The following is a 14887-nucleotide window of genomic DNA, read 5'->3' as shown; positions in this document are numbered from 1 at the left end:
TTTTGGACTCTACAGTCGATGACTTGCAGTGGTGGCTGTCGCTTCCTCATCTCCTCCAGGGGATGCCTCTCCAAGCGCCACCATGGACGATAGTGACCACGGACGCCAGTCTGTCGGGCTGGGGTGCGGTTTGTCTCTCCCAATCCACCCAGGGAACCTGGTCACCGAGTCAATCCCGATGGCACATCAATTGGTTGGAGACCCTGGCGATGCATCTGGCCCTCCAGGAGTTTCTCCCCCTGCTCCGTGGCAAAGCGGTACGAGTCCTGACCGCCAACTCTACCACAGTGGCTTACATCAATCGCCAAGGGGGCACCCACAGTCCCCTGTAGCCCTGGAAGCCAGCCGTCTTTTCTGTTGGGCGGAACGGCATCTACAGTGCCTGACGGCCTCCCACAACGCGGGCAAGGAAAATATCTAAGCCGACTTCCTCAGCCGTCAAGCTCTCGATCCGGGGGAGTGGGAGCTCTCGGAGGCGGCCATAGATCTGATAATGGACAGGTGGGGTCCTCCCCACCTAGACCTCATGGCGACCCTGCGCAACTCCAAGGTCAATCGGTTCTTCAGCCACTGGAGGGAACACGGCTCAGAGGGCGTGGACGCTCTGGCTCTTCCTTAGCCAGCGGACGTCCTACTGTACGTTTTCCCTCCGTGGCCTCTGGTGGGAAAAGTCCTCAGAAGAATCGAACTACACTGGGGACCCGTGGTTCTGGTAGCACCCGAGTGGCCGCAGAGGCCGTGGTTCGCAGATCTCATCAACCTGGTGACGGACGGACCTCTCAGACTCGGTCATCTCCCTCGCCTGCTTCGGCAGGGGCCTGTATTTTTCGACCAGGCTGATCGCTTCTGTCTAGCAGCCTGGCTTTTGAACGGCGATGCCTGAGGCGTAAGGGCTATAAGGAGGAGGTCAGTTCCACCTTGCTACGGGCCCGAAAACAGTCAACTTCCCTGGCCTACGTGCATATCTGGAAGGTTTTTGAGTCTGTCTGTGCGGAATCGGGTATCCCAGCGCGCTCCGCCCCGGTCTCTGTGGTTTTATCTTTTCTTCAGAAGGGTCTCTCCAAGGGCCTCTCCTTCAGTTCTCTGCGAGTTCAAGTTTCCGCGCTCGGCTCTCTCCTGTGCCGGGTAGAAGGGCATTCCCTAGCAGCTCATCCGGACGTGATTCGTTTTCTGAGGGGCGTTAAGCATCTTCGCCCTCCTTCTCGTGCCCCTTGTCCGTCGTGGAGTCTTAACCTGGTCCTTCGGGCCCTCTGTGCGGCCCCGTTCGAACCTCTCCGCCGCACAACGCTAAAGGACCTTACTCTAAAGGCTGTCTTTTTGGTCTCCATTTCTTCCGCTCGGCGGATCTCCGAGATTCAAGCGTTGTCCTGTCGGGAGCCCTTCTTGAGCTTCTCCGATTCCGGGGTCTCTCTCAAGACTGTCCCTTCCTTCTTACCTAAAGTCGTTTCTAGCTTCCATGTAAACCAGTCAGTGGAACTCCCAGCGTTCTCCCCAGAGGAGGTTGCAGGTACGACTGGGGGTGAGCTCCATCGGCTTGATGTCAAACGAGTTCTGCTTCGCTACCTCCAGGTTACTAATGACTTTCGGGTCTCGGACCATCTCTTCGTCCTCTGGAGTGGTCCCAATCGGGGTAAGCCAGCTTCTAAGACCACTATTGCGAGGTGGTTGAAGGAAGACATCTCCTCGGCCTATCTTTGCCAAGGTCGACCTGTCCCCGAGGACCTCAAGGCTCATTCTCTACGCTCTCAAGCCACCTCTTGGGCGGAGAGTCAATTCATTTCTCCACAGGAAATTTGCAGGGCCGCCACATGGACGTCCTTGCATACCTTTTCTCGACACTACCGTCTGGATGTGCAAGCTCCGGTTGTTGAATCTTTTGGGCGGCAAGTTATTTGAGCGGGTCTGTCTCAGTCCCACCCAGTTTAGAGAAGCTTTGGTACATCCCACAGTCTGGACTGGTCCGGGTACATACAGGGAAAGGAAAATTAGTTCTTACTTGTTAATTTTCGTTCCTGTAGTACCACAGATCAGTCCAGACGCCCTTCCCTGTCTGTCTTTCTTTCTGTCCTCTCGAAGCTTGTTTCTTGCAGGTTTGCAGATTATAGTACTTCGTTTTTGTGCAAGAATACTGAGCAATTACACCGAAAGCCTTGGTCGTTTTCAACACCAAGTATATGCAAGAGCGTATAGCTATACCATGCTCATTCAATTGTTCTACAGTTGCTCCTTTGAGCTTTATGGTTACTTGCTTGGTCCTATTCTGGGTTTATTGTTTTCTGCTTTGACATTGGTTATACTGAAGGGTTACAGGATAGGCTCTGTCCTCATATAGGATATCCTTTCAGTTTTGGTCTGTCTCCACCTGCTGGAAAGGAGGCTCAACCCACAGTCTGGACTGATCCATGGTACTACAGGAACGAAAATTAACAGGTAAGAACTAATTTTCCTTTTAGAAGGCAGCTTGTTCTCCTCAGTAGGTGTTTGCCTTTATTGCACTTGTTCTTTGGCTACATCAAGCTATTAAAAAAAAAAAAAAAAAGGAATCTTTTTTTTCTGGAGGTTGAACAGGTAAATTCTCCCAAGGTTTCCTTGGTAGAGGCTCGGCTGGGGTGGGACACCCTGACAGCCGAATTCCCAGAGCCAAATCTTCTGTCAGTGAGTGGGGGGATTCACTGGTGGGCTGGTCCCTCCCCCTCGCGAACAGAGATTTTTTTAATTCTTCGGGTGCCTCCTGTAGCACTTGGTTTTATCCCGGGATCATTTATTTTCCCCTGGTTGATTGAGATTTTGGAAAGTTAAAAAAAAACCTTGCGCACTAACAGGTTACTGGGGCTCCAGAGGGGCGTTGTGTCGCCATAATTTGCTATCCCTTACCTCGTGGTATGCCGCGGGGTTCTTCTTGCTCCGCCTGCGGGGAGCCGGTGCTCCGGCTCTCCTGCGACGGCCTCTGCACGAGATGCCTCCCCAGGAGTGAAGGACCATCGGGGAGTGCCAGGGGGGCGAAGACAGCGCGATCCCGGGGGCGGACAAGAGTTTGCACTCTCGCCGGGCTTGGGCCGTGCTGTCCCTGTCTAGCGCAGGAACGGCGGCCATTTTGTCTTCTCCACAAGCAGAAGACTGGCTGGATACAGGGGGAGGGGAGGCCCCCCTCTGCTTTCTCCACCTACTCTGAGCCCTGTATGACTGCCCAGCTTAGTGCCGGCCTCTCCTCCCGATGTTGACCCTCCCCTGGGAGGGGTCCTTAGAGGGGCAGCAGCCTTTTTCTTCGAAATTTGTGCTTTTGATGCACAAAGCTTTTTTAGAAGCTGAGGCTGAATTGCAGGCAGCGGTGCCTCCGCCAGCAAAAGTTGCCAGGCTATCTGGGGGGTCGGATCCCTCTAGGGGGCAGTCAGGCCGTACAGCTGCAGCCTTATCTGGGCCTTCCGCTCCGAATCCACCGGGCCCTTCGACGCAGGACCTTCTCCTTGGGGATGTTGACGGGGACGTTGATGGGTCCGCCCCAGTGGAGGGGGATGATCCGAGGATGCTCAGGTTATTTCAGAAGGAAAAGCTGGATCTTCTGATTCCCCAGGTTCTGGAGGAACTAGATATGGATGCACCGCAGACGAGCTCCGAGGTTGCCTAAGGGGACCCTGTTCTCTTGGGTCTTCGGGCTCCTCCTAAGGCCTTTCCTTTTCATCCGATGTTGCTGCAACTCGTGACCCAAGAATGGGAGATTCCCGAGGCCAGCCTTCGGGTGGGGCGAGCTGTGGAAAAGCTCTACCCGTTGCCAGACGAGTCCTTGACTGTCCTTAGGGTACTCAAAGTAGACGCAACCATCTTGGCTTTCACCATCCCGGTTGCAGGGGCTGTTGCTCTTAAGGATCTTCAGGATCGGAAGCTGGAGGTCCTTCTCAAACACATCTTTGAGGTCTCGGCATTGTGCGTTTGGGCTACGGTGTGCAGTAGCCTCATGCAACGGGTGACCCTTAGATGGATACGACAGTTTCTCACCATACAGGAGTTGCCTCTGGCGGAATCGGAGCAGGCGAATCGCATGGAGGCGATTGTGGCTTACACCGTGGATGCCTTGTATGATCTTGGCTAGATGGCTTCTGTGGCTCCACAACTAGTCGGCCGATGTTTCCTCCAAAACTCAATTGGGCAATCTTCCCTTTAAAGGAAAATTCCTGTTCAGGGATGATCTGGAAACTCTTATCAAATCTCTAGGAGATAACAAGGTGTACAAGTTACCAGAGGATAAGCCTAGAATATCTAGGACCTTTGATTCGGCTCGCCCTAGATTCCAGGGTCAGCATCTGTTCCGACAGGGCAGGTCCTCATCCTTCACTCCCCATCAGTCGTCCCAGAGGTCGCAGTCTTGGTCTTCTTCCTTTCGTGGCCGCAGGCCTCCCCACAACGGGGGTCCTCAGGGATCTTCCAGGGGCAAGTCCACACAATGAAGGTGTGCTGGCCCACTCCTCAGTTCCGGAAACAGGCAGCCGCTTTTCTCTGTTCCTCAAGGAATGGGTCAAGATTACGTCAGACCAGTGGGTTCTAAGCATCATCGAACACGGTTACACATTGGATTTTACTCACCCGTTGCGGGATCTGTTTTTAATGTCACCCTGCGGGTCCCACGCGAAGTGGGCAGCAGTAAATCAGACTCTGGGTCATTTGAAAGCCCTGGGAACCATTGTCCCAGTCCCTCTGGAGAAGCTCAGAACTGGCAGATATTCCATATATTTTGTGGTCCCCAAGAAGGAGGGCTCCTTCCGCCCGATTTTGGACCTCAAGAAGGTGAACAGGGCGCTTCGGATGCCTCGTTTTCACATGGAGACTCTCCGCTCAGTCATTGCGACCATCCACTCGGGTGAATATTTGGCTTCTTTAGACCTGACAGAGGCCTACCTTCACGTGGGGATCAACGAGCGGTATCGCCGGTACCTCAGGTTTATTATTTTGGGCGAGCATTATCAGTTCCAAGCTCTACCATTCGGGTTGGTGATGGCTCTCCGAGTATTCACCAAGGTAATTGTGTTCATAGCGGCGGCCCTCCAGAAGGAGGGGATTTTGGTTCATCCATACCTGGATGATTGGCTAATCTGTGCAAAGTCAGAGGAGCTTTGCAAGGTGGCGGTTCAGTCGGTGTTGTGCCGGCTTCAGTCTCTAGGGTGGCACACCAGGTTAAGAGGGGGGTGCCTTTCAGCTTTTTCTCTGACTCCATCTGCTGGAAGGGAGACACAACCCAGCGGTCTGGACTGATCCTTGGTACTACAGGAACGAAAATTAGCAGATAAGAACCAATTTTCCTATTCTGTTCCACCCCATTGGTGATTTTATAGATCTCTATCATATCTCCTTTAAGCTGAGGAACCCTTACCGGTTTATCCTTTCCTCATAGGGAAGCCTTTCTGTCCTTTTTATCATTTTGGTCGCTCTTTACTGTATCTCTTTCATGTCCCCTATGTCTTATTTGAGATGAGGCAACCAGAACTGAAAACAATACTTGAGGTCTGGTCATACCATGGATTGCGTCTAGGATGCACATTTTAGTGATCAGAAATTAACGCCTGCCTGGAGCAGGCATTAATTGCTGAGTGCTCCTAAATCGTTGGGATATTATTTAGGAGGAACAACTCTTTAAAAAAAAAAAAAAAAAGCCCTGGCAGTTGGGTGCAGGAAGTGGATGCTCAGTTGACAAGCGTCCAGTCCCTGAACCCCTGGCACATCCACAGGTTAGGAAAACAGACACTAATAAATTCAGCGTCCATATTCTGAACCTGCCTGCCTGCACTGTAAGGAGTGTCAGGCACTTAATATATTCACTCCTTCACTTATTACCTATTGGTCCTTTTCACTGACATTTGTCAGTGAAAGGACCAGTGCCCTTTCAGGACAGCCTGATTGGTACTTTCACTTACATGTGACAGTGAAGGGACCAATCTGCAATAAGTGAAGGAGTGAATAAATTAATATTAATTGCCTGATACTTGAATTTATCAGCATCCATTTTCCTAACCTGTGCACTGGTTAGGAAAACGGACGCTGATAAATTCAGCGTCCGTTTTCTTAACCGGCAGACAGCCGCCGACAGCAGACCTCTCTCGGGCATACACTGTCAAGGAGGTGCTAGGGGCACACAATTCCCCCTAGTGCCTCCTCGACAGCGTGAGCCCTAATTTAAATATTGCACCATACCCCTAGGAAAGGTGCCTGGGTGTGCATTAGGAAAGCGGGCGCTGAACACTCAGCTCCCACTTTCAGCACAACCTTTTTGCATCGGCGCCTTAGTGTGGCCGGAGGTCAAATTTAAGTTAAATGTCCTCTTTCATTTTCCCCCTGTATCCAATTCGAGAGAGATTGGATTTAAAGAAGGTAAATGCAACTCTCAAGGTTCCCCGTTTCCACATGGAAACTCTGAGGTCCATCATAGCAGCAGTACACAAGAGAGAGTCTTGGCATCTCTCGCCTTGATATAGGCGTATCTGCACAGCCAATGGGCTGGAGCACCAGAGAGATTCCTGAAGTTCATGGTCCTAAGCGAATATTTTCTGTTTCGAACCCTTCCCTTTGGCTGACAACGGCTCCACGTACCTTCACCAAGGTGATGGTGGTGGGGGCACATTGCAAAAGGAGGATATGTTGATATATCATTATCTGGATGACTGGCTCATTCATGCAAAGTCAGATGACCTCTGTCGATAATCAGTACAAAAGGTACTGATGTGCTTGAAGTCTCTAGAATAGGTGATGAACCTAGCAGCGAGCCATTTAGTCCTCTTACAAACTCTGAAGTATCTGGGAGCTCAATTCGACACACTGGTAGAGAGAGTATTTCTCATGGAGAGTGATTGCTCAAATTGCAAAGTCAGCTTAGACTTCTGCTAGAGCTTTCAGTGCCCAGGGTCTGGGACTATTTACAGATCCTGGGTTCTATGGCATTGACATTGGAATTAATGCATTGGGTTTTCGCACATATATGGCCTCTGCAGGGGGCTCTTCTCTCCCGCTGGAATCCGTTTTTGGAAGAGTTTCATCTTCCTTCCGTTAGAGGAGGAAGTCAGGGACAGTCTTTCATGGTGGCTTACTCGCACCAATCTCGAGCATTGGTGCAGAATTGGAGGTTCCAAATTGGATAATAGTCACCACCGGATGGAGGGCAATGTGGCAAGATCAGTTGGTGCAGGGCCAGTGGTCAAAACAGGAGGCCTTGTGACCTATCAGTCGGTTAGAAACGAGAGCGGTGCATTTTATGTTGCTTGCCTGTCTGCCAATTTTAATCGTCCATCCAGTACGGATCCTATCAGACAATACAATGATGCTGGACTACATCAACTGTCAAGGCGGAACCAAGAATCAGACAGTGGCTCGAGAGGCCCAGGAGTTGATTCTCTGGGCAGAGCAGCACTTGGAGCGGCTGTCAGCATCTCACATTGCTGGAGTGAACAACGTTCAGGCAGATTTTATCAGTCAGAGATTTAGACCCCAGGGAATGGGAGCTGTCTCAGGTAGTGATGTCTCATTCACGGAAGATGGGGGTATCCCAACTAAAGAAAACATCAAGGCATTGCGGTTTTACAGCTGCTGAACTGAAAACTATAAAAGGAATTGGAGCTCTGGTGCTACCGTAGACTCAAGGGATTATTCTTTGTCTACCCTCCATGGCCTCTGATGAACAAGGGATTATGACAGATAAAGAAACATCCAGGCAGTGTGATCCTTTTAGCTTCAGAGTGGCCATATCGACCATGCTTCCCAGATCTGATCAACACGGCCATAGACAGGCCTCTGAGGTTTGGATGTCGGTCAACTGTTTTCCACCAGAGTCCAATATTTTTGGGTCAGGCAGCACCTTCCGTCTCGCAGCTTTGCTTCTGATATCTAGGGGTTATTCTTAAGTGGTTATTTCCATCTTATTGCAGGCTAGGCATCCTTCCAAATCCTTGACATATGTGTGAATTTGGAAGATCTTCGAGTCCTGGTCTGCTGTTGACAGAGTGCATCCTCAGTCTGTTCAGGCAATTGTGTCACATATTTTGGCTTTTCTACAGAAAGTTTTTGATCAAGGGATTGGCCTTTAACTCTCTGAGAGTCCAGGTAGCGACATTAGATTGTCTTCACGGTAAGATGCAAGGATATCCTTTGACTGCACATCTGGATGTTATACGGTTCCTTCGGGGAGCTAAGAACTTGTGACCTCAGGTGCAAAGCATTTTGACTGTGCTGGAATCTGAATCTAGTCCTTAGAGGATTGTGTGAGGCTCAGTTTGAACCACTAAAGAGAGCTATGGTTAAGGACTTGACTCTTAAAGTGGTTTTCTTGGTGGTTATTTGGTCAGCCAAGAGAATTTTGGAGCTCCAGGTGCTATTGTGTCAAGATCCCTTCCTACAGATGTCTGATTCGGGGGTATCTTTTATGCATGGTGCCTTCTTTTCTGCCTGAGGTAATCTTGGTGTTCCAACTTAGTTAGACAGTGGAGCTTCCAGCTTTTTTGGATTTGGATTCCTCTATGCCTCACGAGGGGGAACATAGGCTCTTAGATTGGAGGCATGCATTATAAGGGTATCTAAAGGTCACTTATGATTTCCGTATATCGTATCACGTCTTTGTAGATCAGATCATCTTTTTGCACTGTGGAGTGGTCCAAAGAAGTGAAATAAGTTGTCTAAGGCTACAATTGTGTGGTAGCTGAAGGAAGCAATCAAGTTGACTTACATTTCTAAAGGGCACCTGCTACTGGGAGGTTTAGGAGTGCACTTGAGGCATTCTCAGGCGACTTCTTGGGCTGAGTCACAACAGGTGTCTCTGCATGAATTTTGTGGGGCAGCTACTGGGACATCACTGCACACTTTTGCTAGGCATTATTGCTTGGATGTCGGAGCTCCAGCTTCCATGTGCTATGGTGAGAGTGTTCTACGAGCGGAACTCTCTATGTGCCACCAGAGTTAAGGGAAGCTTAGGTATATCCCAGGAATCTGGACAGATCTGGATTCTTCAGGGAAAGGAAAATTCCATAGACCTGCCCATAGACCCGCCCATTTACTCAGAGGGGGTGGAGTCCACCGCTCGTACTGTTGCTTTGCATGTAGTGCAGAGTTGGAGGTTTTCAATGCTGATTGCTTATGTTAAATTTGGGAAATGAGTTTTCCATTGGTTTTTTTGGGCAACTTCACCTTCTTCCAACTCTTTGGAGGGGAGCGAGTTTATTTAGAAGTTTGCTTAGAAATTTATGGTTGTCGCTGTCATCTTGGCTCGGGTACAGGTCAATACTGAGGAGACTGCAGGTGGCACACTGGGTTATGTATAGTATTGGTGAAACTTTCTTTGTCGCCATCTGCTGGTAGGGAGGCAAAACCCATGAGTCTGGACTGATCTGAGTTACTACAGGAATGAAAATTATTAGGTAAGAACCAATTTTCCTATGTTAATGTTTGGGAGGAAAATAGAGGGACGATGTGTGGGATAGGGCGGCAGCACCTCAGAGGGGAGCAGAGCCCTAGAATAGCTGAATTGGGTTGCTGTGCATGCAGAGTGACCCAGGGTCTACATTTTGAGCAGCTTTCCCTCTTGTTAGAATCTGAAAATCTTTTCATGTCCTGTTAATGAAATTCATCCAGTGCAGTGCATTTCAGTGGAGTGACCTACATCCCTTAGCTTCTCTACTTCTTACCTAGCACCTCCCTCACAATAGCATCTAGAATCTGGCTGTCCTGTGTGCACCCCACAGATCTCATATTTGCTACTCTTCTGGGGCATAATTTCACCCTGGGGTCCTCCCTGCCTCCACTCCCTCAGGCAGCCCTTCATTTCAGTGATGATGTGTCAATATATTATTTCCTCCTCTGTGCAGCATTAACACCCTGTCATCACATTTCTTAGTTTCCTGTGCCTTGTTCCGGATGAAGCTAAAACACCGCAGAGCTTGGAGGATGCCGGCTATGACACCTATGTTCATGATGCACTGGGACTGGTACGATAGGTTTACAGCTTGCTTCTGTATCATTTCCCTGGGTGTGAACACACAGGCTCATAAGTCCCCTTCCCTCCTGTCTGTCTCCTCCCACATGTACATCCTTTCCACCCTGCCCATACTTACACCTTTGCCCTATCCAAAGCATGCTTTACTTCATTTACACAGATGCCCAGTCAATACTCTCGCCCCCATGCCATGCAGGTTTTACCCTGTTTGTACTACATAAACACTTTGTACCACCTCCCTGCTTGCCCGACGCATGTTCTTTCTTCCCCCTGCCCACCTCATACACATTCTATCCGTTCCTTGACTGCCCCACATAAGATCTCTGTCCCCACTGACTGCACCATACGTTCTCCCCCCAAAACATGGTGGTGTGCAGGCTTTCTGCCCCTCCTTCCTTCTCTTGTTCTCACCCCTGATGTGCTGGTTTCTTTCTGTTTGTTCATTATTTTCTCTGGCATGCTGAGTTTTTAGTTGCTGAAATGTACTTTGTTGTGGTGGGGTTACAGGTTCCTAGCCCCACTTCTTTTTGTTATCAGTGAGTGATATCTCCATTTTCTTTCACTCACATGTACTAGTTTCATGAATGCTGTGCCAATGTCTCGTCCTGGAATTGGCCACGTACACTGCAACCACTGGAGGCCGGCAACATGGAAGCCAATTTTTATGAAGGCCATTTCCTGAAGGTTCTCTTTGATAGGATAATGGGTATCCTGGACCAGGTACAGGAGCATAAAGACATCTTTCCATTTTTCCTTTAAATTATGATATTTATTTATTTTTATTTATTTAATTCTTTTATATACCGGCCTTCATGACAGGGTCATATCAGATTGGTTTTCATGGAACCTGGGGGTTAACATTCATTACTGACCAATTAACAAGAGGTCATTTACGGAAGCAGAAGTTACATTTAACAAAGGAGTACCAACTTGGGATCCGGAGAAAGAGAAAAGAGAGAGATAACCAAAGTGAATATAAGGGGCATAGCTACTTATATAGTGAGGTGGGCTTCAAATGTCCGGATTCATGATTCGGACTGATTATGGGAAAGCTTGGCGGAATAGCCAGGTTTTGAGTTTTTTCCGAAATGTTTGTAGGCAGGGTTCCAGTCTGAGGTCCGGTGGAATGTTATTCCAAATAGTAGGTCCTGCTATTGAGAATGCTCATTCTTTGGTGACGGTGTGGCATGTGGCTTTTGTTGAGGGAGTGTGTAGAGAACCTTTGTATATTTCTCTGATGGGTCTGGATGAAGTGTGGAGTCTGAGAGGGATCTGGAGGTGGAGCAGGAGTTGATTGTGGATAGTTTTGTGGATTATAGTGAGGGACTTGTGTAAGATTCTATAGTTTATTGGTAGCCAATGCAGGTTCTGTAAAACAGGAGTGATGTGGTCTCCGTGATTGGTATTGGTCAAGACTCTAGCTGCCGTATTCTGGAGCATCTGTAGTGGTTTTATGGTGGAGAAGGGGAGCCCCAGGAGAAGTGCGTTACAGTAGTCGATCTTGGCAAAGAGCATGGTTTGGAGGAATGTCCTGAAATCATGGAAGTAGAGGAGGGGTTTGAACCTTTTTAGGACTTGAAGTTTGTAAAATCAGTCCTTCGTAGTGTTGTTAATAGATTTTTTTAAAATTCATACGGTTGTTGAGGATTACTCCAAGATCTCTTACTTGTGTGATTTGGGTAGTGAGAGGGGACTGAAGTGAGGTAGCAGTGTGGTCAGGCGAGATGATAAGGAGTTCCGTCTTGGATGCATTCAGGACCAGATTCAGACTGTTAAGGAGGTGGTTGATAGATTTGAGGCAATTTTCCCAGAATACAAGAGTATTTGGGAGGGACTCTTTTATGGGGATCAGAATCTGTACATCGTCTGCGTAGAATAATGTGTTAATTTTAGGTTTGTTAGCAGATGACAGAGGGGGAGGAGGTAGATGTTGAAAAGGGTGGGAGATAAGGAGGATCCTTGGGGGACTCCTACTGATGATGTAAAGCTGGGTGATTCTTTATTGTTGATTTTAACTTTGAAGCTTCTGTTGCTTAGGAAAGAATCGAACCATCTGTGTACGGATCCTGATAGACCGATGTCTGAGAGGCGGTTTAGTAGCGTGGAGTGTTTCACTGTATCGAGTGCCGCTGAGATGTCAAGTAGAACTAAGAGGAATGAATGTCCTTTGTCCATGCCCATGATGAAGTGATCCATGAGGGAAAGGAGTAAAGTTTCCGTGCTATAGGATTTGCGGAAACCGTATTGAGATGGGTAGAGAATATTGTGTTCCTCAAGGTATTCCGAGAGTTGGGTGTTGACCAGTTTCTCGGTGATTTTAGCAACAAAAGGGAGGTTGGATATAGGGCGGAAGTTGGAGAGATCCTGGGCGTCTAGGTTGGGTTTCTTCAGGAAGGGTTTGAGAGAAGCGGTTTTCAGTGAGTCTGGATATATTCTGTGAGATAAGGAGCAGTTTATGATGTCTGCCAGTGGTCTTGAGATGGTGTCTGGGATGCGTAACAGAAGTTTTGTGGGTATGTGGTCTGACGGATGGGTGGAGGGTTTCAGTCTCTTAAGGAGGGATTCGATCTTCTTGGGTGATATCTTATAACATCAGTACTGACCCCAGGTCAGATATTATTTCTTCATTTGTGCTCTGCTAGGTCAGAGACTTGTCAGAAACCTCTTTACTATCTGTCATCAATGTGCCAAAATAGTAAGCTTCTTGGAGTTAAATAGTTTTTTGGCAAGGAACAGGTTAGTGACCATGCTGTGACCTGCCCTGTGCTGAGAATATGCAGGACACTAGTACAGTACTGCCCCACCTGATCACACTGGGTTAATGCAGCAGAATACCAGGTGAAGTTTCTACTGAAGGAACTCATGTGAGCAAGATTGAGGGTGCTTGAAGAATAGAAAAAGTGATTTTCTCTTCGTCCAGGCAGGCCAGTCCACACAAGTGAGTTAGACACTCCAACCAGCAGATGGAGACAGAGACAAACTGACTCCTTGAAGTTACTTTATATAGCACTGTACCAGCATCAGCCTGCCAGTAGTCTCTATCTGTAGCAGATGGTGGACATGCATGATTTACTGTGGACGTAAGCTTGTCAGGAGTGGGACAGTCAGACTATGGCTCCTGAGGTAAAAGCAAGCTCCCTCCCTCAATTGAGCAGGTCATTTTAGGGCCTTTTCCCAAAATATGTGGGAGAGCCTCCAAGGTGAAGGCTGAAAACTGTCTTCCTTGGAGGTCTCTGGTATCCCTTCCAGAGGGTAAGGAAGCCTTGGGTTCAGGTTCTTACCCCTTTCCCTGCAAGAGTCTCCTTCCTATGTCCAGAGCAGCGTTGGGACAACTGGTCGGTTAGCGGGGTGCCTGCCATGGGGAGAAAAAAACAGCAGCAGAGGTATTGCAGTTGGTGCAGTTAGAGGGGCAGTTCGAGCACTTCGATCCCGGCCGACAGCAAGCAAAAAGCACACTTCACAGATGCGTGCTTTGATCTCAGCCCGATGGCAGTGAGAGGTCCCGAAGGTTTCATGGTAGCATGTAGGACAGGTCAGCTATTACTGCATAACTGCAGGAATGACAGCGAGTGAGCGGCGCCACTGGGAGAGGAACGCGGGAGCAAGCAGGCCATAGCTGTGATTTGAGCAGGACAGACCCACTGTCACTGCATGGCTGTAGATCATTGCGCGGCTGCAGAGGAAGCACAAGCCGCATGTGGAGCAGGCAGACCGTTACTGCTACTGTGTGGCAAAAGCATCAGAAGCCATTTGAGAATACTGTGTAAATAAGCAGGGCATCATGGCACCTGTCAAAAAACATGGAAAAAGGCTTCCAATTTGTGTTGCTTGCCATATTAGGGCCATGGAACCTATACACACTCTCTTATCTTGTGCCAGAGATACTTGAAATGAAGGGAGAGTTGCCATTTGTGGTCTTTACATAGAGAAGAGCCTTTCAAAACTGTTCAGAGGGACAGGCTTTGGTTCCTCCCTCGGAGGAAGAGAAACGCGTTCCTCCCCCTTTGTTGCTGATTCCCACAGGTGGTTGCCTTGTCTGTCCCTGTGAGGTCAGGCATGGATCTGGTCTCCCTCTCTTGAGTAGAATTCTTTAAGGGTCTTCAGACCTTTTGCAGAGGAAAGGATGGCAGTGATTGGGATCCAAAAGGAAACCCCAACCGAAACCACCCTCCCCAAGGGGTGAAAAATGCCCAGGCTGACCCCCCCACCCCTGCTCCAAAACACAGCAAATGACGGGGGGGGGGAATCAGAGAGAGCGGTGAGCTTGGAAGATGGGGAAATCCCTCCAGACGTAGAGCCACTTGGGACTATGGTGAGGCTCTTCTATTGCGACAAGTTGCCCAGACTGTTGTCCCAGACGCAGGTTTTACACCATCTACCATCTGCTGGAGACAGAGAAATACTGAGGGACTGCATGTGGCACACTGAGTTATTTGGCAGTGTCAGTGAAACTTCCTCTGTCTTCATCTGCTGGCAGGGGGGCAAAACCCATGAATCTGGACTGATTTGGGTACGTAAGAACATAAGAACATGCCATACTGGGTCAGACCAAGGGTCCATCAAGCCCAGCATCCTGTTTCCAACAGTGGCTAATCCAGGCCATAAGAACCTGGCAAGTACTCAAAACATAAGTCTATCTCTTGTTACTTTTGCTATTAATAGCAGTGGCTATTCTCTAAGTAAACTTAATTAATAGCAGGTAATGGACTTCTTCTCCGAGAACTTATCCAATCCTTTTTTAAACCCAGGTACACTAACTGCACTAACCACATCCCCTGGCAACAAATTCCAGAGTTTAATTGTGCATGCGTTGAGTAAAAAAGAACTTCCTCCGATTAGTTTTAAATGTGCCACATGCTAACTTCATGGAATGCCCCCTAGTCCATCTATTATCCGAAAGAGTAAATAACTGGTTCACATCTACTC

The 14887-nt window shown here is 48.7% G+C and overlaps 1 protein-coding gene across 3 annotated transcripts in view; it reads left to right on the top strand.

The window, feature by feature from the left end:
* The window catches only part of FAM160B2 (family with sequence similarity 160 member B2), a 120980-nt gene that overhangs the window by 85429 nt on the left and 20664 nt on the right, over positions 1–14887 (top strand). For all 3 annotated transcript variants that reach the window (XM_029603840.1, XM_029603838.1, XM_029603839.1), the window contains 2 exons: positions 9863–9953; positions 10538–10681. In XM_029603840.1, the coding sequence (XP_029459700.1) occupies positions 9863–9953; positions 10538–10681 (235 nt within the window). The remainder of the gene's footprint in view (positions 1–9862; positions 9954–10537; positions 10682–14887) is intronic.

Source organism: Rhinatrema bivittatum, chromosome 5 (genome assembly GCF_901001135.1).
Source record: "Rhinatrema bivittatum chromosome 5, aRhiBiv1.1, whole genome shotgun sequence".
Classification (NCBI taxonomy): Eukaryota; Metazoa; Chordata; class Amphibia; order Gymnophiona; family Rhinatrematidae; genus Rhinatrema; species Rhinatrema bivittatum.
Note: the sequence above shows the minus strand (reverse complement) of the source record. Positions and strands in the feature narration are given on the sequence as shown.